This window comes from Cervus canadensis, chromosome 1 (genome assembly GCF_019320065.1).
Source record: "Cervus canadensis isolate Bull #8, Minnesota chromosome 1, ASM1932006v1, whole genome shotgun sequence".
Taxonomy (NCBI): domain Eukaryota; kingdom Metazoa; phylum Chordata; class Mammalia; order Artiodactyla; family Cervidae; genus Cervus; species Cervus canadensis.
Window position 1 is genome coordinate 87803943 of NC_057386.1, and position 25618 is coordinate 87829560.

Sequence of the window (25618 nt, forward strand, 5' to 3'; positions counted from 1 at the left end):
CCCCACTGTTCCAAACCTATACCTTACTTAGCCTCCTCCCACCGAGGACTAAAGTTTACACTTGCCTAGATCTCAAGGATGCCTTCTGCATATGGCTCGCCCCAGCGTCACAGCCCATCTTTGCCTTTGAGTGGGAAGATCCAGTGGGGAGCACCAAACAACAGCTCATCTGGACTCCCCCACAAGGGTTTAAAAAAACTTCCCAGCCATCTTTGGGGAAGCCTTGGCTTCTGATCTGGACTCATTCTATCCGGAAGAGTATGGATGTCAGCTCCTACAATAGGGGGATGACCTGCTGCTGGCTGCCTTGAGACCAAGGAAAAATGCTGGAAAGGGACAAATGCACTGCTCCAGCTGTTGATGGAAGCAGGTTACCGGGTGTCGAAGAAGAAGGCACAGATCTACAAAGAGGAGGCCCAGAGTTCTGAGATGGTGGAATGAACCAACCGGACACGTAAAGAGACTCTCCAAGTGGATCAGAGAGACTGACTGCTCCTGAGTGGACTTGCTCCCAATGGCTCTGCTCAGACTCAGGATGACCCCACAGTCCCAAGGCTATTCTCTACACGAAATTGTGTATGGGAGGCCTTCTCCCATAAGAAAACAGGTGTCAACAAATTTGCCTCAGGTAAGGGGGGATAGGATTTCACAGCAGATGGAACTGGGTAAGGTAATAAATCGGGTAACTAAGTTTGTACAAGAAAGGGTGCCGTTCCCCCTTGGGGAACAGATTCATGAGTTTACACTTGGTGACCAAGTATGGGTCAAAGATTGGAAACATGATTTGCTAGCCCTTTGGTGAAAGGGCCCTTATGTTATTCTAACTACCCCTACTGCAGTCAAAGTTGCAGGTATTGTCCCTTGATCCATCACACCAGAGCAAAGAAGACATACCACACTGACCCGGAGGACGCCGAGTGGACCACCCAGAAGGACCCCACCGACCCACGGGAAACCAAGATCATTCTGAGGAGGAAGAAGAAAACTAGGTCCCAGACGAGCCCTCTACAGGATGGAGCTGGGTAAACGACTCCTGCTGCTCGGCCTCACCAATGCAATTCTGAACTTGGGTACGTGGGGCTATGCCCCTGTCAGTAATAGACAGACTCCCCTGGTGGGTATCGTCACTCCATTATGGGGACTTTAACAACAGAAAGGAACTTTCCTCTCTCTCACCAACCATAACCTTTCTTTGCCCTCTGGTGTTAGAAGAAGCCATCAATGGGCCAGGGACATAGGGTTACATTTAACATGAACACCAGCCTTACGGAGATAACAAAGGCTTATACCTCATATATGAGAATTAAAGAGGAAAAGGGCTCCCTTACAAAAGGGGGACAGGCCTCCCGGTGCCTTGAGCAATACTACCAGGTCTGGGATGAATATTTCTGGATGACTCCTGAGAAAGGACAGTTGATTGCCCCTGCTACTATTTGCTGGGAACAAAAAGAACAGAAAGTTGGATTTGGAGACCATCCCCTAGACCCAAAAGAATTGTTATTTGTCCCCTGAACAAAGTAAACAAATCTTGAAAGTTACCTATCACCCCAATCAGTCTGCTCAGTGGCCCGGTTCCGACTGGAAATATAATCCTGGAATCCGCTGGGTAGCCCCCAATGGGACCCAGTGGCTCTGTGGGCTTAACTTATGGCCATGGTTACCAGTTGGCTGGGTGCGGCGTTGCACATTAGGATTTGCTTTTGCCCATGGCAGAATTAAGCCTAGCCTACACCAGCCTCCAGTAAACCTGCCTTATCTGCATGCAAGATGGACACGATCTGTGTTCCAATGGTATGACTATCTTGCTGCCTTGTTTATACCCTCTGTAGGGACAACGGATATCATGGTTAAGGTAGAGGCCTTAACTAATTTCATTAAACAGGCCCTCTTAGACAGTACTAAAGCCATTCAAGCTTTGAACGAAGAACAGATTCAGATGAGGAAGGCAGTAATTCAAAATAGGATGGCATTAGACATACTCACAGCAGCCCAAGGAGGGACTTTGGCGAATGGTGTGTACATCCCTGACCTGTCTGAAGATGTATCTGCTGCCTTGGAGGATATGCAAAATCAAGTGAAAGCCATGTCTAATGAACTGTTGTTATAGTAATCTTGATCATACTGCTTTGTGGACCCTGCTTCCTACAATGCCTTGTGAATTTTGTAACCCAGAGGTTGATAGCATTCTCTCATGTGGGTAGCAGGAGGGCTAAGGTACAATATATCTCAATAAATGATGCTCGTTATGGAAACTAAGAGCATCAAGAGGGGGGAATGAAGAAGGAATTCATAGGGCCTGGACTCCATCTCAGGCCTGTCTGTGCTGTTCGTGCGCGGCCACCTCTCCAGTGGACTCTGAACTCTGTGCTTAGCGCCTGTGGGAATGACAATGGAAGGATAAGACCCCCCTCTGGGCAGGGGAATCTTGAAGAACAGACACTAATCACCCCTGCCTCCGGACACTAGCTATCAGAATGTAAGCACAGGCTTATCAGTTATTAACTATTTGTTATGTAACTGCGGGCTTATTGATTATTGACTGTTTGAACACATAACACGTGAATGATGGGGTTATTGTAGTTGCATTTACCCTTCCTTTGTTTATGTAAGTCTCAAGGGAATTGGGGTAGTGGGTTTGGACGCGTACACATGGGGTATAAAAGATTTTCACAAATGCTGGTCGGGGTCCTTGGCTAAGAGGAGACTCTGCCTTGGGCCCGCCGGCGTAATAAACTGCACTCCACTAAAAAAAAAAAAAAAAAAAAACAGTTACGCCTTTCCAGCACGGGGGTGAGGGTATAGGCTGGGGTACAGGGGGATGGGAAGGGCGAAAGCGCCTCGATTATCTCAAGGTCTCCTTTCTGTTCCTAATTTACTGTGAGCATCAGCATTATTTACCGTAGAATGCTGTTTGTAGAGCTTTGAAGAACTGGGGTTGGAGGAGAGGGGATCAAAATGGCACAGTGATAGAAAAGAAAACAAACGAAAAAAGAGATGGCCCTCTCCTAGAACCCAAGGTTCTGTTTTGTTTTTTAAATTTAATTCCCTGTGTGGTTTTTGTTCACTTTAGACAATTTCACTGGACAATAATTTACATTAGTAGTTGATTATGCAATTATGTCCACAGATGTAAGACGTTTGGAGATTGTACATAAAAACATCTTATTTGCATAGAAATTATACATCATGGCTGACATGCTAAAACAAAAACTAAAGCCTACCAATATTGAGAGACTTTGTTTATAAAATACATTTTCAAAAGAGGAACATTCACTCACCATGAAATAAAATCTTTGCTGAGATCAACTAATTTATCATACAATCACAGTTAATAATAATCACTTTGTAGCCTAAAATGTCCATAAAATTCTTTTTAATGAACAATTTTAGCAGGAAAAGTACACCACAAATTACATAAATTATTATGTGATTATAGAAAAAAAACCTTCTAACTGGGAAGTAGGACATTGAAAAAAAACAAAATTGTTGCTATTAAAGTGATTGAAACAGCACTGAAAAACAAAAATATTCTTCTTAAGGTAACAGAACTAACCACAAACTCTACCCTGTTCAATGTTACAAACAGTTCACCTTTCAAATTGGTATACTTTAAAGCAAAATTTGTTACACTGGAGAGAGTTTTTTCAGAAACGTGGACTGTAATATGTTGGCATGAAAGGGTATAAGCTGGGTCCTAATCATTCAGTCAGTTATATGACATCTCTACTTTCTGCAGTATTTATTAGCAATCCTGATTCTTTTAACTTGTAACAAGTGTCTCTTTCTAAATATCATGAAAATTAATTTTAAAAAAAAGTACTATTCTATTACTCAGTCTGAAACTAACCACTGCCCTGGTCTGTGGTTGGTAATTAACACTGAATTTTCAACTATATATGTTTGGTAAAAAAAAAAAAAAAAAAAAAGCATAACTATCCCCAGATATCAAAACTAACATTTCTTTGGCCTGTGCTGGTCCCCAATGTGTGGCATCATTTTAGGCACTTAGGCACATGTGTTTATTCACCATTATCAGTTGCTTTGAATATATCTGTCTATATCTGCAGACATCAACATTTAATAACTCTGCAGTTCTACTGATAAATAACTGCATCTTTGTCATAAAATATTAAATAACAATGTACCATAATTCAAAATGGCACAACGAAAATACCATAATTATACACAATTACTTATGAAGATATATATCAATTAGAAAATGAATGAAGCTGATTTGCTTTAAAATCTCACCTTTTTAATCTATGTTATTTAAAGATATGTGATCCCAAAGAAACATTTATCCCTCCCTGCTAAACATGAAGATGATTCATCTTATTCTCTAAAATCTGAATGTGAAACCACTTTTTGGTTATGAGTTAATGATCCCAGCAGGGGAGTGTGCCAAGGAGGGAGTGTGTCAGTAGTGGAACAAGTAAACAGCGCCAGGCACTGTGCTGAGTACTAGAATTACAGTGATGAAAACATCAGTTCCCACCCTTGTCCAGAGGAGAGGAGAAACTGAGAAAGAGTTCATGACAATACACATGGTCAGTGCAAAAGAGAGCTTATCCAGCTTGGCCAAGTTGAGGGTGGGATTAAGGGAGACTTTCCAGTTGGGAAACCACAGAGGTGAGTTTTAAAATGGCCAGGGAGGAGGGCTTGGGGGGCTGATGGAGAGGACGAGACGAGAATTCCAAACAGAAGTAGCAGGATGAGCAAAGGCCTTGACGGGTAGTCTCCTTGGTCTATGTAGACAACGACAGCCAGTCTGTGGTTGTCAGAGCGAAGTTGATGAGGTGGGGAATGATAGGAGATGTGGAGTTCTAACTTTGAGAAGGACCCCGGCAAAAGGTTTGGATTTTGTTGTGTAGGTCAGAGAGCATCAGTGAAGAGTTTTAGTAGAGGGTTTCCAAGTCAGATACCTTTGAATAGCTCTACTTTGACAGGATGATAGAAGAAGTTGAGGTGGACAAAAATTAAAGGTAAGAGGCCATGCAGGAGACTGCTTCCATAGTCCAAGCAAATATGATAACTAAGGCAACGGGAGAGGAAATGGAAAGCAGGAAAAACATTTGAGAGACACTTGAAAATCACCAGGACGTTAAGACTGATTAGATGTGATGATGAGCAAGAGTAAAGAATTGATGCTGACTAGGAAGGACTGATCGGAGAAGGCAATGGCACCCCACTCCAGTACTCTTGCCTGGAAAATCCCATGGGCAGAGGAGCCTGGTAGGCTGCAGTTCATGGGGTCACTAAGAGTCAGACACAACTGAGTGGCTTCACTTTCACTTTTCACTTTCATGCACTGGAGAAGGAAATGGCAACCCACTCCAGTGTTCTTGCCTGGAGAACCCCAGGGACAGGGGAGCCTGGTGGGCTGCCGTCTATGGGGTCGCACAGAGTCAGACACGACTGAAGCAACTTAGCAGCAGCAGCAGGAAGGACTAATGCTGAAGCTAAAAATCCAATACTTTGGCCACCTCATGCGAAGAGCTGACTCACTGGAAAAGACCCTGATGCTGGGAGGGATTGAGGGCAGGAGGAGAAGGGGACGACAGAGGATGAGATGGCTGGATGGCATCACCGACTCGACGTACATGAGTTTGAGCAAACTCCGGGAGTTGGTGATGGACAGGGAGGCCTGGCATGCTGTGATTCATGGGGTCACAAAGAGTCGGACATGACTGAGCAACTGAACTGAACTGAACTGAGATTTCTAGTTGGCAACTGTACTTTCATGCATCCTTTCTTATATATATAGGCAGACTCATCTTACATAAATGGCATGTAATTATTGTAGATGTCATCCTCCCTTCCTATCTTTCACTGACATAAATGATGTTAAAATCTATGTACCACACAAGGTCTTGCTATATAGCACAAAGGACTATATTCAATATCCTGTAATGAACCAAAATGGAAAAGAATATGAAAAAGAATATAGATATATACGTACAACTGATTCACTTTGCTGCATACAAGAAACTAACATTATATATTGATATATAACATTGTATATCAACTATACTTCAATAAAAAAAATTTCTGAAAATCTATGTTCTTATAACAATATAAAATATATATAGGGAAATTTGCTACTGTTTGTTTTGAAAAAGTGACTGGAATCTATACATACACACATGCACACACCTGTATAATTTCTCACTTAAAATCATGATTCAGAAATACCTAACGGCTACATTAAGATATGTAACATGAGGGATGTAGCATATTTGATTACTCACCTACTGATAAGCTTTACATTCACTTTTTTGGGGGGGGGGATCTCCTATGAACAACAATACAATAACCATCTTTTTATGTAGGGAAATATATATATGTACATATACACGCACACACACGCACACATATATACTTGTGATATATATGTATATACATATATATTTTTACCCAAAGACTATAGCAATTCACATTTCCACCAGCAATGAATAAGATCCAGTTTCTTAACCTATGGATTTAAAAAAATACTTCACTTTAAGCAGAATAATTTGCTTTTTAAGAGGAAGAAATTTTTAAAAAGGGGATAAGAGACAAAAATAAAGAGAAGGAAATGACTGTAGTAAACTACAAATGAAGACAAAACACATAATAAAATGAACTGAGAAGTCACAGACCTTGGTTCAAACTGTTCTTTTGAGATTTTCACTTTTCTGAGCTTTAGCTTTTCTCTTCTAGTAAATGGATTCTAGCTATCTCACAGAGCTGTCATCAACAGCAAGTAAAATAACGTGTCTGGCACAGTTAAGGACAAATAAATGGCAGTTCCAGTCCTCTCGCCCCACAGTCAGAGCTGTGGAGACATGTACACCTTTATTAGATATAGCTCTTGTATTTCCGCACTCTTCCAACCCCTAGCAGTAAACGAAGATGTCTCCAACAATCTGTTTGCTAGGTTCCAGCTAAGTGCTGGTGACACATGAACCAAAACTAGACCCTGCCTTTAAGGCCACAGTTCAGGATTCCCAGAAGGTTCCTTACTTTTGTGCGTGCGTCCAAAGTCGCTTCAGTCAGGTCTGACTCTTTGCGACCCTGTGGACTGTAGCCTGCCAGACTCCTCTATCCATGGGGATTCTCCAGGCAAGAATACTGGAGGGGGTTGCCATGCCCTCCTCCAGGGAATCTTCCCAACTCAGGGATAGAACCTGCATCTCCTGCAGCTTCCTGCATTGTAGGCAGACTCATTACCACTGAGCCACAGGAAAAGCCCTCATTTCTACTACAGGTGATCAATTCCTATCACAAAAACATCAAGAGTATAACTGATAAACATGCCAGAAAGTTTACAGAGGTGGAAAGACCACACTCTCAAACTAGTTCGATTATAATGGATGAGATGTACTAAAAACAATAAGAAACCCCAACTTTTCATTGCAACTATTCACTAATAGTGAAATTAGTATTGTATGTAGATACACCTCACTCTAAGAGATGGAGCTTAATCTTTCTTCCTCTTTAGTGTACACTGGACTCAGCGATGTGCTTACAAAGAAGAGAGCATGGGAAGTGAAATACGGCAGCTTCACAGTGAGGAAATCTGGCAGTCACCACCTTAACCAAGTGACTGAGGTTATGAAAAACAAAGACGGACTGAGAAACTGTCACGACCAGAGGAAACTAAGGAGACAGGATGACTAATGCCATGTGATACTCTGGACTGGATCTGGGAACCGAAAAAGGACTTAAGCAGAGGAATGGTGAAATCTGAATAAAGTCAGGAGTTTAGTTAATAATAGGACTGTACTAATGTTAATTTCTTAGTTTTGACAAACATACCATATTTGTGTAAAAAGTTAACATCAGAGAAAAACTGGGTGAAGAATTTACAGAAACTCTTTGTACAACCTTTGCAACTTTTCTGTAAATATAAATTTATTCCAAAATAAAAGATTCATTTTTTTTAATTAAGATTTTGATGATATATGGGTCACAGTAATCAATATTAACATAAATATCCTTTCATCTCTTTTTCTGAGATCCTATGGTGCAAGCTGCAAAGCTGTTATTGTGCAAATGTCTTTCAATGAGATTCTTACTTTGTTTATTCTGCTTTGCTCTAAACAGAAATAACTGTGTATTTATAGTTGGCCTGCAAAGTTTGATGGCACATCAATTGGGTTCAAACTCTAAATGATGTGGTAAATATGGGCAGAGGCCTTCTTCCTAGAGAAAAACTTGCTAGTTTGCAGATAATCTAGTTTGCTTACATAAGCTGTAACAGAAATATATTAAAGAAAACAAACTTTAGATAATGCTGATAAGTTGCTCAATTACTGATGTATTCAAGAATTCCATGTTGATACTACATCTTTTTTTCTTCTTCTAAGTTATCGAATCTCTCAGATCCTTAGCTGCATTAATGTCAGCATTTTTCACCAAGCTAAATAGCATCAGCATTTCCTCGGTCACCATAAGAACGAGAAAAACGTTATGAAACAGCCAGCCCTCACGGCACATTTCCTTAAGGAAAACAGATTTTGGCTACAATTTCAAACCTCTTATGTTATACTTTTTTCTTTTTAGTGGGAAAGGCACAATGTACTTTACCTAGGTAGCCAATACATGTCGCTATGTAGTCACACAGTACTAATAGCTACAGCAGGACAAGTATAGGGACAGAGAAAAGCCACACAAAATACAAGCAGAATGAAAAATTATCATGGATTCTACCTGGGCTTGGTTCAGAAAGGACTGGTCTGCGCAATGCTTTTCTGTTTTCATTTCTACGTTCTGTCTACCAGCAATATCTAAATTTTCATCTCCAAAGTCTTTTGCTTGTTTTCTAAAAGGAAACAATGATTTTAATGGTTAAAATCTGTGCTAGCTGTTAAGGCAGCTTGAGAAGGTGGGGAACCTGGGGTGGACTGATGGTGTTCCTTCTGGTCCAGCCACAGCCACCAGTGGAACAAATGTGAAGCACAACAGAGAAGAAGGGATGAGTCAGTGAACTAACAACTGTGAACTTGTTGCATGAAACAACTCTTTACATCAGGAACACACCTCCACTGGAACTATGCTAATAATGACCCCATCCCCTATCCCAATACTTCAGCTAAACGGCGCAAGTCTACAGTGCCCTAAGCTAAGGACACGATCTAACTCTGGTAGAACTGGAATCACAGACCAGCAAATCGGTTTCTGCTAGACCTTTACTGTGCTTTTAAAAGATGTCAGGTGGACAGACAGCTCTTCATCTAGCTCAAACACAAGTGCCTAAAGTGAGGAATGAAAACTACTATAAAGAAAACAAGAGCTTCCCTGGCAGTTCAGCAGTAAAAGACTGCCTGCAATGGAGATGTGGGTTCGATCCCTGGGTCAGGAAGACTGCCCAGAGAAGGAACTGACAACCCCCTCCAGTATTCTTGCCTGGGAAATCCCATGGACCGAGGAGTTGTCCTTGAGATGGCAAAGAGTCAGATACTATTTAGTGACTAAACAACCACCACGCAGGAGAAAAACTGTTACTGGAGAAATCAAATCTTGTTATTGTTCAGTTGCTAAGTTGTGTATGACTCTGTGTGACCCCATGGACTGCAGCATGCCAGGCTTCTCTATTCTTCACTATCTCCTGGAGTTTGCTCAGATTCACGTCCACTGAGTTGGTGATGCCATCAAACCATCTCATCCTCTGAGCCCTCTTCTCCTTTTGCCTTCAACCTTCCCCAGCATCAGGGTCTTTTCCAGTGGGCAGCTCTTCACATCAGGTGGCCAAAGTATTGGACCTTCAGCTTCAGCATCAGTCCTTCCAATGAATATTCAAGGTTGATTTCCTTTAGGATTGACTGGTTATATCTCCTTGCTGTCCAAGGGACTCTGAAGAGACTTCAGCACCACAGTTCAAAAACATCAGTTCTTTGGTGTTCAGCTTTCTTAATAGTCCAACTCTCACATCCATACATGACTACTGGAAAAACCATAGCTTTGACTATATGGACCTTTGTTGGCAAAGTAATGTCTCTACTTTTTAATATGCTGTCTAGAATGGTCATAGCTTTTCTTTCAAGGAGCAAGCATCTTTTAATTTCAAGGCTGCAGTCCCCATCTGCAGTGATTCTGGAGCCCAAGAAAATAAAACCTGTCACTGCTTCTACTTCTGCCTCTTCTATTTGCCAGGAAGTGATGGGGCCAGATGACATAATCTTTTTTAATGTTGAGTTTCAAGCCAGCTTTTTCACTCTCCTCTTTCAACCTCGTCAAGAGGCTCTTTATTTCTTTTTCACTTTGTGCCATTAGAGTAGAATCATCTGCATATCTGAGGTTGTTGGTATTTCTCCTGGCAATCTTGATTCCAGCTTGTAATTCATCCAGCCTGGCATTTTGCATGATGTACTCTGCATATAAGTTAAATAAGCAGGGTGACAACATACAGCCATGACGTACTCCTTTCCCAATTTTGAATCAGTTAACTGTCTGGTTCTTGACCTGCATACAGGCTTCTCAGGAGACAGGTAAGGTGTTCTGGTATTCCCATCGCTTTAAGAATTTTCCACAGTTTGTTGTGATCCACAATTAAGTCTAAAAAGGATCAATTAAGGTTCCAGGAGAAAGTAGCACTTAAATGGGATCTTGAATGATGATGACAAGTAGAGACAGGAAGAAAACTTATTTCAAACAGATGTATACATTTATAAATGTATACTTTATAAATGTATAAAGTATAGAAGGAGTAAAAGAACACTGTAGGAATGAGAATGGGTGACTATTTCAGTGTAGTAATATTATGCACTGAATTCTTATGTTCCCCAGGAATTCATATTTTGAAACACTACCCCCCAATGCAATGATATCAGGAGGTGGGGCCCTTGGGATGTAATTAGAATTAGATGAGGTTGCCAGGGTGGAGCCCTCATGAATGGAATTAATGCCCTTAGAAGAGCCACAGGGAACTTGTTTCTCCTCTCTACTATGTGAGAATACAATGAGAATGTGCAGTCTGTAACCTGGAAAAGGGCCCTCACCAGAACTTGGCATGTTGATATCCTGACCTTGGACTTCCAGTCTCCAGAGCTGTGAGAAATAAATTTCTACTGTTTATATACCACTCAGTTTAGGATTTTTTTCTTTTTTTTGCTATGTTTCATGGCTTGTCGGATCTTGGTTCTCTAACTAGGGATTGAACCTGTGCCCCCTGCAGTGGAAGCATGGAGTCCTAACCACTGGACCACTAGGGAATTCCCTAGAATATTTTTTAATTAGTGGCCAGATTTAAGACGAGTAGGAATAAAGGTGACTTAAAGGAAGATCATCAAAGATGGGTCTGAGAGGCTAAAGAAGAGATCTAAAATAGCTTTAAAAAGCATCCTCAGGAATCTGGAATTTATTTGGGAGGACATCAAGCTTTTGAGTAGAAAAATGATTTAATAGACTTTTCTTTCTTAGAGCAGTTTCAGGTTCACAGCATAATTGAGCAGAAGGTACAGGGACTTTTCATATACTCCCTCCCCATGACATGCATGACCTCCTCCACTATCAACATCCTTCACCAGCGTGGTTCATTTATTACAACTGATAAACTGATAATCATAATCACCCCAAATCCACAATTTACGTTACTGTTTATCCTTGGTGTTGTACAGTCTATAGGTTTAGACAAATGTATAATGCCATGAATCATCCAACCACTATATAGCATCACAAATAGTAGTTACACTGCCCTAACACAATTATCCTAATATTTCCAATTTTAAAATAAAAGTTAAAAAAGATAAAGGCCCATAAAGTTTCCCAGTTACCAGGAAGATAGTTTTTATGTTACAGAAAAGCATGTCTTTTCTAAGGCAGCCACACAAAGGTTTCATTTCCAAAGAGATAGAAACGCTTATACATTCAGCCTTTATTTTCTCTTTAAGTGTTTGCCCCTTAGAATATAGCGCTCTTGAAACATCCTGTAAACTAATAAGTTACAACCAAGAATTAATTCTGAATTCCTAAAAACCAGAGAAAACTTGATGAAATTAAAATGTCAACACTTTCAGGTTTTCTGAACCCTACTCTTAATCTGGTACTTATTACACTGAACCAAAATGCCTCTCATAATAATCTGCTGAAAAAATTATTTTGACATTGCAAATATGCTATGGATACTAACAAAATTAGTCAAAAGTTTCAGTTATTTCAGGCTACATTATAAGGAATTTCATTGTAATTGAAGTGGTTGAATTCTTTGAACAATACAGTCTGCAGTGATCAAACCTGAAATATTAGATAAGGTTTTAAATCTCAGCCTTCTTTTCCTGATCATAAGGATGATCTGGATATCTACTTCATTTTAGTTAGCTTTGTTGGTAATATTCATGCTTGTGTTTAATTATACTTTTGATCCAAACTGCTACACTGTATCTTTTTGTAATAGATTCTCTACAAGATAAATAATTTAGAACTATAGTTTAGAAAGGAAACAGTCAGCTGTATGGAAGAAAGACAGCAAACAGGAGAAGTTAGAAGCGCTCAGACCAGTTATAAGGCTACTCCACTGGTATAAGGGACAGGCGAGCGCTTTAAGTAAGGCGGTGCCTGTGAGAAGGGGAAGGAGGTGGTAGGGTGGATATTAGAAAAGCAAGTCAACAGGATTGGAGACTTACCAGATCTGAAGACCTGAGTAAAAAGAGAGGGAGGTCAGCAAATGAGATGGGCAACACTAGTGGGGAAACAAGGCAGACAATGAATTCTCTTCAATATGCTGAGATGGAGACAGTGGCAGAGAATTACCATATCTCATCATAAACCTAGCTACATACTGTTTGACTTTTTAATGTATATAATTTGACAAAAGAAAAATTAAAAGAAAAGAGAAGTCAAGGTTCAGAATAGGAAAGAAAAAGGAAAATACTGTACTAAACTGGATATTATTAATAATATATTGCACCCTAACTCTGAATGAAACATTTTGATTCTTCAATTAGCACCTTCCCACACTAAAACCCAAGAAAAAGACAAATTTTGATATATCCAAGGAATCCTATTCAGAAATAAAAAGGAAAGAACTACATATAAGTAACAAAATGAATCTCAAAATAACTATGCTCAATCCTCTTCAGAAATAAATGGAGTCCTATTCAGAAATAAAAAGGAGAGAAATACATTTAGGCAACAATATGAATGAGTCTCAAAATAAGTATGCTGAGTAGAAGAAGCTAGACAAAAAAGAGAGTCCACACTGTATGATTTCATTTTTATAACACTCTGGAAATACAAACTCATCTATCACTACAGAAAGCAGATAAGTGGTTGTAAGGAGTGAGGCAAGCATGAGTAGTATTGGGGAGGCACACGGGGAAACTTCTGGAAGACAAGGATATGTTCATTATCTTGGCAGATGTATACATGTCAAAACTTATTAAATCGTACACTTTAAATATGTACAATTTATTATATGTCAGTTACACTTAATAAAGATGTTAAAATATCCCAGAAAAAAAATTTAAAGGACATATTTCTCTTCTCCAGTCATTCTTATTTTTAGTGGACATTGCTTAGCTTTCTACAGCTGAATTCTCTTTCTAAAGTATCCTTTTTTCTCCCCATTAGTCAAGGTTTTAAAACTCACAACAATAAACAATTCACTTCGAAAAATCAAAAATCTAGGTCAATTTTATGAAAACTGGTAATTTGGCCAACACAAACCAATGTGGCTTCAATGAGTTGGATAACTGTAAACCAAAGCAAAGAAATATGGAGTTATTGCAAGTAAATGTATTTCTGTCATTTCAGGACTGAAAACTTGTCAATGGTTCCCTCAACCCAACCCACCCTCCAGTATTACCTCTGAAGCTTCTTCAGGGACTAGCCAATATGCCAGGTTAGGAGGTAATGCACTAATTTAAAAATTTCCTCTTGTAAGTACCTATTAAAAGTACTACAACCAGAATGTACCTTAAAGACATCTTCTGTAAAAAATGATAAACTTATTAATTCTGTATTGACAATAACTTGCAGCTCAAATTGGTTTCCAGTTTCAAAGCATGCCAGAAACAATGACAATTTCCAGAAAGAATATGCAGAAATTAACCGGAACCTTGAAAATTCAGGACACTTTATGTGAATCAGTAAGTGGTGTAACTTCCTCAATAACCTCCATGTAGGCAATGAAAGACAAAAGCAATTCATCTCTCTTAGCTTTGATGAGAAAGCTTAGGTTCACATCCCTACATCTGTGATCCACATGTTCCCGTGTACTGTCCAAGCTGGGAAGGCCATCACTTGCACTGGTGACTCTGCACCTTAGGGAGGTAAATATCTTAAGGAAAAAACAGACAGAAGTCTACCTGGTCAGGTCAGTATATCAACTTGAACGTTCTAAACACCAAGAAATGACAGCCATAAAATCTGTATCTTGGTAGGACTTGAAATATAGACCAGCTCAACAGTTTACATTTAAGATTTCCTGTAGTCTTATTATTAGGATGTTAAGGACACTGGGATATATGGAGTGATCAGGAAATGACTGATACAGAAAATTTAAAGGCCATTAAAGAAAAAAACTAAAATATAATACATATATACATGTATTCTGAATCACACGGCTGCTGCTAAGTTGCTTCAGTCATGTTCAACTCTGTGCGACGCCATAGACAGCAGCCCACCAGGCTCCTCTGTCCCTGGGATTCTCCAGGCAAGAATACTGGAGTGAGTTGCCATTTCCTTCTCTAATGCGTGCATGCATGCTAAGTCGCTCCAGTCTTGTCCAGCTCCCTGAATCACAAAATGCTTTGAAATAACACATTTTCTAACACAAGGTCCTGAGCTTGCTCACTTCCCAGGTAACAGGGCTAGCTCATTTATTCATTCATCAAAATCAACACACCCCCTTTGAAAACAGGTCTCCTAAATTTCTCCACTGACAACACTCAACTGTGTGACCTTAAGAAAATTATAGATGCTCTCTGGACTAAAAGTGTGTGATTCTAAGAAGTAGAGAAACCAAGAGTTTGAATCTCACATTGTCTATGGCTCCCATAGCAAGACCAAAGAAGGTTCCACATAATCCATACTTCCCTTCAAGCAGCCTGGCTTGACAGCCGTGAATTTTTAAATTATTTTTTAAATGACCACACTAGAAGATTACACAAAGTGTTTGATATCCTTTAACTTGTTCATCTTCCAGAATATAATCTGTCCTCATTAAGCCTCTAGAATACATTTAAGCAGCCAGTAGTGATGGTTTTATCCTCCTGCTTTTTAAAGATAATGATAAAAATGTTTTACATACCTATGGGTGAAAATAATTGCCAAGTAACTGATACCCCTAAATACATGTTAAATACTCCTGTTACTTTTAAATACATATAAAATGTCATTCTAAGAATGACTATATATGGCGGTCACTGATGGATGTTTTGGCACCAGAACAGTTTCACAGCTGGTTGTTTCAAGCTAACACTGATTACTTTACTTGACCTTTCCAAAAAGTTCTCAATCCATAGCTGCTGCTGCTAAGTCGCTTCAGTCGTGTCCGACTCTGTGCGACCCCTTAGACGGCAGCCCACCAGGCTCCGCTGTCCCTGGGATTCTCCAGGCAAGAACACTGGAGTGTGTTGCCATTTCCTTCTCCAATGCATGAAAGTGAAAAGTTAAAGTGGAGTCGCTCAGTCATGTCCAACTCTTTGCGACCCCATGGACTGCAGCCTACCAAGCTCCTCTGCCCATGGGATTTTCCAGGCAAGAGTACTGGAGTGGGTTGCCATTGCCTTCTCCCAATTCATAGCAGTAAGGGATAAATGCCTTCAAAACTGAAGCAGCATTGGGTACTGTGAACAATAATAACTTTGCATCATTTTTAGGGATAAGAAAATAGAAAATAATACTTAAGATATTCTGTATTTAAAAATTACATTATGACACAAAATAGAAAACAAAAAAGCCATGGAAGTTCATAGGAAAATACAGCAGAAATACCCCCCCAAAAGCTAAAATACAGCAGAAATACCTCCAAAAAGTTGAGAGGTTGTTCTCGACGGTGAGGCTGGGGTTGATCTACTTTCTTTTATATATCTATTCAGTTTTATAACGGCAAAAAAACCTACGTAATTAAAATAGTTGACCAAACGCAGAAGGTGTCCCTTCACTCTGAATACTAATAAGATTAAAGTCACAAAGATCATGACACCAAAGCAAGAAGACACTGCGACAGAACAGAATTTTGTGAACACTCTAGCAGATATACTCTGATATATTACAAAACTCACCAGAGAGCCTCCTCCTTAAAACCTACAATAACAAAGAATGTATACAGTAACAGTCATTTCTGCTCACATTATCGCACAGCTGAAACCTGGTGCAAATAACCCCCACTTATTATAGAACCTCAAACACTCATTCTCTACCATGCCAACACTCTCGAAATCTCTCCCCCCCGCCCCGCCCCACGTGTACACTTTCGGGACAGAAAGGATGGATTTAATTGTCCCTCTTCGAAAACCTTACTTAGAGTCTGTACTCGTAGAGGAGTATGAACCCGAGTCGCTGACCGGATCTTCAGGATCATAATCGTGATCTTCTTCTTGTGAAGAAGGGTCTCCAGGGAGTCCCTCTGGGCTCCGAACCGAACCGCACAACGGCAGAGACGCCATGAGCAGGGATGCCGCTGATACAAGTATAGTAATTCAAACCCCGCATCTACTGCTTGCCGGGGCCGCCATGTTCCCTCCTCTCGGGAAGCGACCGAGGCCACGTGACCACTAATTCTCAGCTGCAATTGGTGGCAGCTCAGGTTGCCAGGGAGACGGGGAAGCTTCTTGGAGAGAACTGAGACCCCCCTGAAAGCAGCCAATGAACTAAACTTTCCAGGACATCCGGGAAGAATGGAAGAAGCAAAAACTTAACCACTTACGCTCCCCGAAAGACACTCCTTTGGAACAGCTTAACTTATTAAAACTAGTGGAGGCCCACTGGGTTTTTTCTTTTTCTTGCAGTTTGGACTTTGTTGCTACACCGAACAGCTGTCCAAAACCTTAGATGGGCTCCGCCTGCGTTTCCCTAGAGTAAAGGAAACAACCCTCTACCTCCCTGTCCGTGCTTGAAATGGACGCTTTTAAGCAATGCCATGTAGGTATTAATGTAAATATGCGCCATTATTTCTTCGGTTTTCTTATTGTTTCACAGAAGAAAATATTTTCACAGTTCTCCCAAGCAGATGTTGTAGAGGTGCTTTAAATTGGTGCCAACATTGTGAAATCAACTGCGTGTTCATTTTCTAACTGAAAATTTTATAATTTGATGAAGTGTTCTCATCACTGAAGTTGGAAGTGTACACAGGTATAATTTACCTGTCTTTTGCGAATACTTGTATCAACTCTTTTTGGAATGTACAAGATAATAGCATTTATTTAGATTCGGCCATTGCTCTAATTACTTGCTCTATTCATAGGTATATGAATATATATGAACTAAATTTCTCTATACTAAAATAAGGAAACTGAAGCTTAGAGAGGTTATTCATCTTGTTTATGGTCACACGGGTAGCAGGAAACAAAACCAACAAGAGCTGAAGTCATTAACCATTAGATTATATTTCTTCCTCAGCACCCAGTAATTCAACTATTAAAGATCAGTAATTCGGTATTAGAGATCTAGTCTAAGAAAATAAGAGATGCAAATAAACTTTAAAAATAAAAAGCTGAAAACAAGCTTAATATTCAGCAAAAGGGTAAAAGTTAAATGTCTTTATATGTAAAGTATGATGAATATTATGATAATAGAAATGTTTTCAAAAGAAATGCATGGGAAAATTTTCCTATTATAGCCATTAATTTTTTTTAAAAAGATCTTAATGTTATTTTATGATCTCAATGGATGGGGGCTGGGGATTCAACTTAAACTATATGGATAGATGGTAGAGACTGAAAGATGAATGTGCAATTTATAACATATAGTGTACTATGATAAATACAGACTTCTAATGGAATACCCAAAGGAAAACAAACTTGGGACATGTAGGGCCACAGCAGATTTCTTAGAGGAAGGCTTAACTTATCTTGTTATTACAGAATATTATGTTCCAAACAGTGAAGAGTAGTGAAAGATGAGTCATCCCATAGCCCAGAGAGATATATGCATGTATATTGCCCAAAAGAACCTGGGCAGTAGCCATTAAATATTTAAACTTTCAAGATGCAATTTAGTTTCATTTGTCACATTAAATTATGTATATTTGAATATCCTAAGTTTAATGGTTTTATTTGTATTGATTTCTAAATATGCTTTTTAATAACTGTTAACTAGCTATTGAATTTTGTTTTGCAGTTTATTGGTATTTATAAAATTGTTTTTATCTTATGAAAGAGCTGTAAAGCACAGAGCTTATACCTGCTTATTTTAAATTATAGTAAAGTTTGTCATCCCTGGAAATCTGGAAGTCTTTCCTGAAAAGAGAAGTCCACATACCACAAATATTAGAAAACAGGGACTCGTTCATAAAGGGATGAATGGGTAAAGGGATGGTGACAGAAAGAGATGGCACCTAAGGAACAGATGGAGAGATAGGACCTTGCTCCACACTTCTTCTCTGAAGCTGGTACCCAGAGGAGGGTGCAGGTATGCGTGCTGACTTGCCAGTGTCACTCAGGAGGCTAAGGCAGTCTCCATGTGGTGGTGTTTATTTTCTCTGGTAGTTAGAACACAATCTTGCCAGGTAAAAGTGATGGGGAAAGTAATGGGGTCAGAAGCTCAAGAGAGTAGAGTCAGGAAAGAAAAGAAACATATTTCCATCAATACTGAGTCCCCCCCCCCCAAAAAAAAAATACAGGTGTATTACTTTTAAAGTTAGAGATACTATTAAAAGGTGGAACCACTATAATAGTTATATTTTGTTTCATGTTAAAACATACATATTCTCACCACAATCCCTAAGATTCCATTCTAAAGTTAAAATGCTTTCGGTGCCTCTTTAAAGTTAGACTTTCATCATTTTAAAAGCACCTTATTGGACGTTTAAAAAAAAAAAAAGACATTTTAAATTTTAACAAAGGCGCTAGTGGTAAAGAACCCACCTACTAATGCAGGAGACATCAGAGACGCAGGTTCGATCCCGGGGTTGGGAAGATGCCCTGGAGGAGGAAATGGCAACCCACTTCAGTATTCTTGCCTGGAGAATCCCATGGACAGAGGACCTGGCAGGCTATAGTTCATAGGTTGCAAAGAGTCAGACACGACTGAAGTGCCTTAGCATGCATGCACACATTTTCTACTATAAATAACAGTTCATTATTTTCTATAAGCATCTGATAATTTCATATCCTGCTCATAAGTCTCAATGCCACCCCATTAAACAGAGAATAAAATCCAAATTGTGAAATCTCTAAAAACAACACCTTCCAATTCTACAAATAACTGGCACTAATACGGAATTAGAGACTTTATTTCTTGTTATACATTAATCAAGTTAAGCAAACTGTCGAACTTAACTAATCGACACATCTTACCTGAAGTGCTTGTTAAACATACAGCTTTAGGATCCTACCCCACTTCAACAAGATCAGGATCTCCAGAGGAGGAGCCTGGAAAGCTCTATTTTGAAAAGTAGCCCTAGTGATCCTCAGGTTAAAGGCAAACTTGGGAAAAACTGCCCTTAGCCTTCCTTTGGTTCTATGCTTCCTACCTACAGGCCCACTGACCATTTCCTAAACAGGAACCCATTCCCACCTCCTAGTTTTGAGCCTGGCAGGCAGAACTCTCCCTGCTATAGAAACAATTATGGGTTTAATCTTGAGTGAAAAACCTCCCCACACTTTACTTTTCCTATCTGTGAGTTAAGATATCGGTACCTATTTCACAGGACTGTTGAATCCAATGAGTCAATGCATGTAAAATACCTAACACATAAAGTGTCAAAAAATTTTTTAACTCTTTTATAGATCATTTACTCACACAGATCTCTCACTATGGAATGCTGCTTATCCAAAACACTACATTTTCCCTTGAGACCCAATTTCAAGTTGTACTTTTTTCAAGAAGTCTCCCCAGGCTCTTTTCCTACCTTAGTAAGAATTCCTCTTTCCACCTTCCCCTCATAACATACCACATAAAGTTCTGTTAATTGCCAGTCTGCTAGTATCTAAATTATTTAGGAATGCATCTATATTTGCTACCAAATGACAATTCCTAGAAGACATGACTTTTTTTTTTCAGTCTTCTAGCTTACACAAGGTTGAACCAGGGCAAGAAGTGCCGCATAAAAGTATATCTTTAGGAAAAGTCCTTTCACACTAGATAAGTATCTGAGTTATGTCAACTTAATTTCTGTAAGTTTAATGAACAAAATTCCTCCCCCTCCCCAGAAAAAGTTATCCCTTTGCCTGATCTTTCACAGAAGAAGAAATAATTGCAATCCTTTAAAATTCTTATTTAAAATTTCAGGGTAAGATAATCTGATTTCCAGATTTCTAACTTTATATGTCATATTTAACTAAAATAATATTTGATACCATTAGATGTATTGGAGAGGATGAAGAACGGAAAAGAAGAAAATGTCATTTTCAAGGACTTTGTAAGAATACTGACTTTGCCTGTCTGTCTCATAATTATCAATTGCAGGAAGACTCAAAAGATTTAGGTTCTTTTTTTTTTTTGGCTGCACTTGGAGGCTTGCCTGGTCTCAGTCTCCTGACCAGGCGCTGAACTCTGGGCCACAGAAGTGAAGCCCAAAATCCTAACCAGTAGGCCACAGGGGAACTCCTAGATCTAGGTATATTCTTATTTTCTGTTCCACTCCAAATAGCCAGCCATCTTCTGAGGCCCAGATATGTTTAGTTTAATATATATGAGACATCAGGTCCTTATTTCCATTGATTACCATCTCAACAAGGCAAACAATACAATACTGACATAAAATACACCAGATAAGAACATAATTAAATATTTAGTATTTTTAGCAGGTTCAAGAGCTCTTTCCTAAATAGTAATATAAGCTAGTAATGAGAACCAAATGAAAATAGGGCCACAGGAGGTCATGTCCATTAAAAAATTTTTAATTGCTAGATAAAAATTCATGTAATGGAGGTTTATTAGGAACTAATTAATATTGCCTTAATTGTGAACATGGAAATAGTAATTCATGAACTATGTAGTAATATTGACAACCACAGTCATTTAAAATCATGAATAATTAACTGGTAGACTCGGCAAAATAGCATTTTAAAACCTGAGACTATATAATGTGGACTTTTTCATATTTGGGATAGATTCATAATATATAACATTTCAGCAATCTCATGTTTATAGAATTGCATTATGATTGAAAATTTTCACTTTCCTGTATAACAATTGAACTACCTGTAAGAATATATGGAATTTGTTCTAAGATCATGCATACTGCATTTGAACAATAATGGAATATAGATGAGAATATAGAAGTGAACATAAAGGTAACTAAAGTAGATGGCACAAAGCTGAACCCTAAACCCAGTTCATTTACACCTACTATTCTCATTTCATATTTTCATTTACAAATTTTAACAAATTTGGTGAACTGTTCTACTGCCACAGATCAATAGCTGCCAATCAAAACAGGAATACACAGCAGCAAAAATTCTTAATGCCTGACAATCTGCTGATGAAGAAAAAATGAGGAAACACATGAGATTTACAAAAACCATAGTTTCTAAATGAGCATCAAGTACCCTCAGTAATATCTTTAAAAAGTCTCTATCTTTATCGAACATACAATAATTTAATAACGACTATGAAAATGCTTGATAATCCATAAGTGCCATGCATTCCCCAGTTAGAGGAGTCAGGTTCTCATCCTGATTCTGGGACTAATAACCAACTGACTGTGAACACAATCAGTTTCTTCATCTGAAGACAGCAGTAATAATCCCTGCCAACTATACAGGGTTGCTAAGAACTAAATGAGATAACCTTTGCAATCTAATGCCTTACATGTTAGGAAATAGAGCAGTGTGTGATATATACTGTATTTTCAAAGAGCTTTGATCTTACTGATTTTAGTTTTTACTTTTTGAATTTAAGAGGATATTTTATTCATCAGGATTACTGTCTAATGGGACATCCTTTGCCCCTGAGAATTCTGGATATTTGAAGTATTTTAAAGATGCTTATTTTGCTGTTGCCAATTTAGGTCATCAAACCTTTTCAGAGATTCACATTTAGCTCATCTCCTCTGCTTACTGAAGCATCAAAATGCTGGCACTCTAGCCTGGACCAGAATAAGACATTAGCCTTTAGGCTTTGGGCAAAAGTCACTTAGCTGAATTTTCTCAGAGTCTTTAGAAATAGGTATCCTTTTGTGTTTTAATTTTCTTAGGGATTAGTTGTAAACATAATCCCTTTTATTTCATAGAACTTTCATTTTATAGAGCATTTAAGTATCACCTGAAGTTTACCCACCATCCTGTAAGGTGGATATATTACAGAATGAACAGGAAAGTACAGACAGGTTGTCTTGCCAAGTCCCACAACTATGTAGTATGTAACAGAATAGGACTCCAAGGGAATGATTAAATTGCAGTAACCTTGTGCACACATTTTAAAAAACCTGCAAAATTTGAGTGCTAATATTTTTGGGTACTTCCTATAATCAAGATTGACACAAATATTTATTGATTTATTTAAGTAAAATACCTGAGAAATGCAATAATGAAGTTTGAGTCCCTGACTCAAACACCCTGTATGTAACTTTTTATAAAAAAACAATAGCTGAATATTTTTTGCTGAGCTATTGTTTCATTTTAATACTGACATATTTTGAAGCTAACACCTCATGCAGAGAAAAATTTGGAACTTTGCTTCAATCTTGGTTTGGCTGAAGTATCTTTTACAAAAGCATAGCAATTTAATGCTTTACATTTTGAAAACCATATTTACAATGGAAAATATACAAGTAATTAAAAAATAAACACTCAGAAGAATCATCCTTTAAGATGTAAAAATAGAATAGTCTTCTATTTTCTCTTGTCTATAAAATTTCTATGGCTCACGGCTACTGGTTTCTTTAACGCAATTACTCAAATTTTGTGGATATCTTACAAGGGATGTTTTAAAGGAAAAACAAAAATTTTTTAAGACTGATATAAAAACATAGGCCATGTACTGGTCTAGAGCTTGAGAACTGTGATGATAAATGAGTATAATTTAAAGGTTATCTGATTTCTCTAATTTCTATTACATTACGTCTCAACAAATCTTTGCATATACTAGCAAAAGACATTTGATTATACATAAACTTGTGTGAAAATCTATTTTCATTAAATGAAATAGGAACATCTATAGATGTCTCAAATTTTTAAATAAATGTTTGAAAACAAAAATAATGTATTGCAAAAGCAGAAAGATTTTCAGAGAATGTTAGAAATAGAGAATTATTAGCCATCATATTGACAAAGACACAGTTTCAGATTCCATTGGTTCCTATAGCATGTGGGAGCAGTTATTTGTAATTCAGATAAAGTAGTTTTTCATATACTGAGCAGGTTTATTCCAGAAACACTCCACTACTTACTTCCGAAATAATCATCTCAGTTTTGATGGCTATAGTTTAAACATGCTCTTTTGTCCTGGTTCATTCAGACAGGTTTGTGCTTTGGATCCGAAACCCTGTAGTGTTAGTCAGTTTGGAATTTTTTGGTACTTGACATTTAAAACATGAAGGAATTCTGTTGCATCAGAGTTTTAAGCATTTAAAACAAACAGTCCTCCTGGCTTTATCAAAGTCATACTGTGAATAAATTTCTAGTTAACATTTCGGGGGCTTACTCCTGGACTGTAATTTTATCAAATGCAGGGGAAATTGTCTTAGGGAATTTAACAGAATCCCCTTTTAGTTGCTCATTTGATAATACTTTATTGTTTATGGCAGGGGCTCTCCAGGGGGAAGAAGAGAAGAAAAGCAACTGTGGAAAATTGCAGGTTTCAGAAGACAGTTTTAAAATCGAAGAGACCCGATTTCTTCCTTGCACGATGTCTTTCTTCTTTACTCACACTTCTAACAGAACAGGATTTCTACAGCTCATATGGTTTTGTACAAAGACTTAAAAGGGTCACAAGAAACGTTTGCAGATGAGAGAACTCACATAAGCCTCCCCCTGACAGTTACTTTCTAAGCGCCACTTACACTTTCTCACTACAAATGTATTCAAGAGATACTTTTGATATATTTCTAAAAGAGTTTTTCCCCACATTATGTCTTACCAAGTCCAGGCTTTCTTAGAATTAAAGCAGCATTAGCTGCCTGGCCTTTCAACCATTCTCTCTTAATCTTAAAATGGAAAGAGAATTTGCTCTCCATGTGAATTCTTACTTTTTCTTCCATAAACCGCTTACCGTTACCATGGGATTTAATATTTGTTAGTCCATTTTACATAAAGTATAAGGTTGGACAAAGTAAATGACATTAGCAGTTAACCGGCAAGTTGGGATTCTCACCCTTCTGAGACGAACTCACGTTTCTTTTGTGCAGTTATGTGTGTGGACGTGCATCCGTGAATCTATGTGGGTGTGGGCTGGTGGCACGTAGAATTTAGAATTATTAAAAAGTAGCTCCTTCTAATTAATTTAATTTGGATTTTGGAACCAAAATCCAAACAAAACTCTCCGAGCTCTTTTTTTTTTTTTTTTTTAAATCCTGGAGAAAGTTTAGAGGTGTTGAAGGGGACGACAGAGGATGAGATGGTTGGATGGCATCACCGACTCGATGGGCATGAGTTTGAGTAAACTCCGGGAGCTGGTGATGGACAGGGAGGCCTGGCATGCTGCGATTCATGGGGTCGCAAAGAGTCGGACACGACTGAGCGACTGAACTGAACTGAAAGAACAGCTTGGCTTTCTCCACCCACCCCCGACCCGCTTCCGTGTATAGTAAGAAAGAGATGTATTTGCAGTGAGGTGGGTAACCAGGTCCCGCGCGGAGGTACACTCCCCGCGACCAAATCGGGTGAATACGGGGCATCCGATTCTGGAAGGGATGGAGGCTAGGACCCAAGTCCCATCCGGGGGGCCGCACGGAGGAGAATCCCTAAAGAGACGTTCCCGGCAAGACCCCGGAAAGAAAGGTCGCCCCTCCCCTTGCCATCCTCCCCGGGAACGGAGGGAGGTCTTTCGCCGAATACCCCGGCCCAGCACTGACCTGTGTAAGAGGACGCGCTGCACAGAGTCCAGGTCCTCCAGGCTGCGGGCGGCAGGTTTGGGGATGCTGGCCCTGCCCACCTGAAACATGCCCACTTGAGAATCGCTGCAAAGGCGCACAGCAGGTATCAGGCGCAGGCGTCGGCGAGGTCTCCCCCGGGGCGCTCGAGGCGCCGCCTGCCCGGGGTACGACTTGGGCCGCCGCCGGGAAACCGAGAGCTGAAGGACAAGGCTGCCCGCTTCCGTCGCGAAGAACCTGGGACTGAAGGGCTGCGGTGTTAGCGAGCGCCCTCCCTCTCCTTCGCCCTCGGGCCAAGCCGCGCGGATCTAGGAAACCCCACGGCCCGCGGCCAGACCGCCCCCGCGCCGCAGGACCCGGGCAGATGCGCGCTCTGTCGGCCGCCACCCCACCTGGGGCTGACCAAGTCCGGGGCGCCCCGCTTCCCCGTCTGGGCCCCTCGCCCCTCCCGCTTGATCGAGCTCTCAGCAGCGTCCCGAGCGCCCGCGGCGAGCCGTCGAG

At 39.6% G+C, this 25618-nt stretch overlaps 1 protein-coding gene and 1 long non-coding RNA gene across 6 annotated transcripts in view; one reads left to right on the forward strand and one right to left on the reverse strand.

The window, feature by feature from the left end:
* The window catches only part of INTU (inturned planar cell polarity protein), a 95148-nt gene extending 69761 nt beyond the window's left edge, over positions 1 to 25387 (reverse strand). For 3 of the 5 annotated variants that reach the window (XM_043486746.1, XM_043486755.1, XM_043486730.1), the window contains exon 1: positions 16444 to 16809. In XM_043486746.1, coding sequence (XP_043342681.1) covers positions 16444 to 16589 — 146 coding nt within the window. In that variant the 5' untranslated portion in view covers positions 16590 to 16809. Of the gene's footprint in view, positions 1 to 16443; positions 16810 to 19007; positions 19065 to 25099 lie in introns of those variants that run through there. The other 2 variants (XM_043486740.1, XM_043486752.1) reach the window with 2 other exon arrangements.
* LOC122452945 lies at positions 16795 to 24527 on the forward strand. The gene is made up of 3 exons (XR_006272884.1): positions 16795 to 17064; positions 18345 to 18552; positions 23834 to 24527. It is a non-coding gene; the product is annotated as an uncharacterized LOC122452945 (long non-coding RNA).
* Positions 25388 to 25618: the final 231 nt, after the last annotated feature.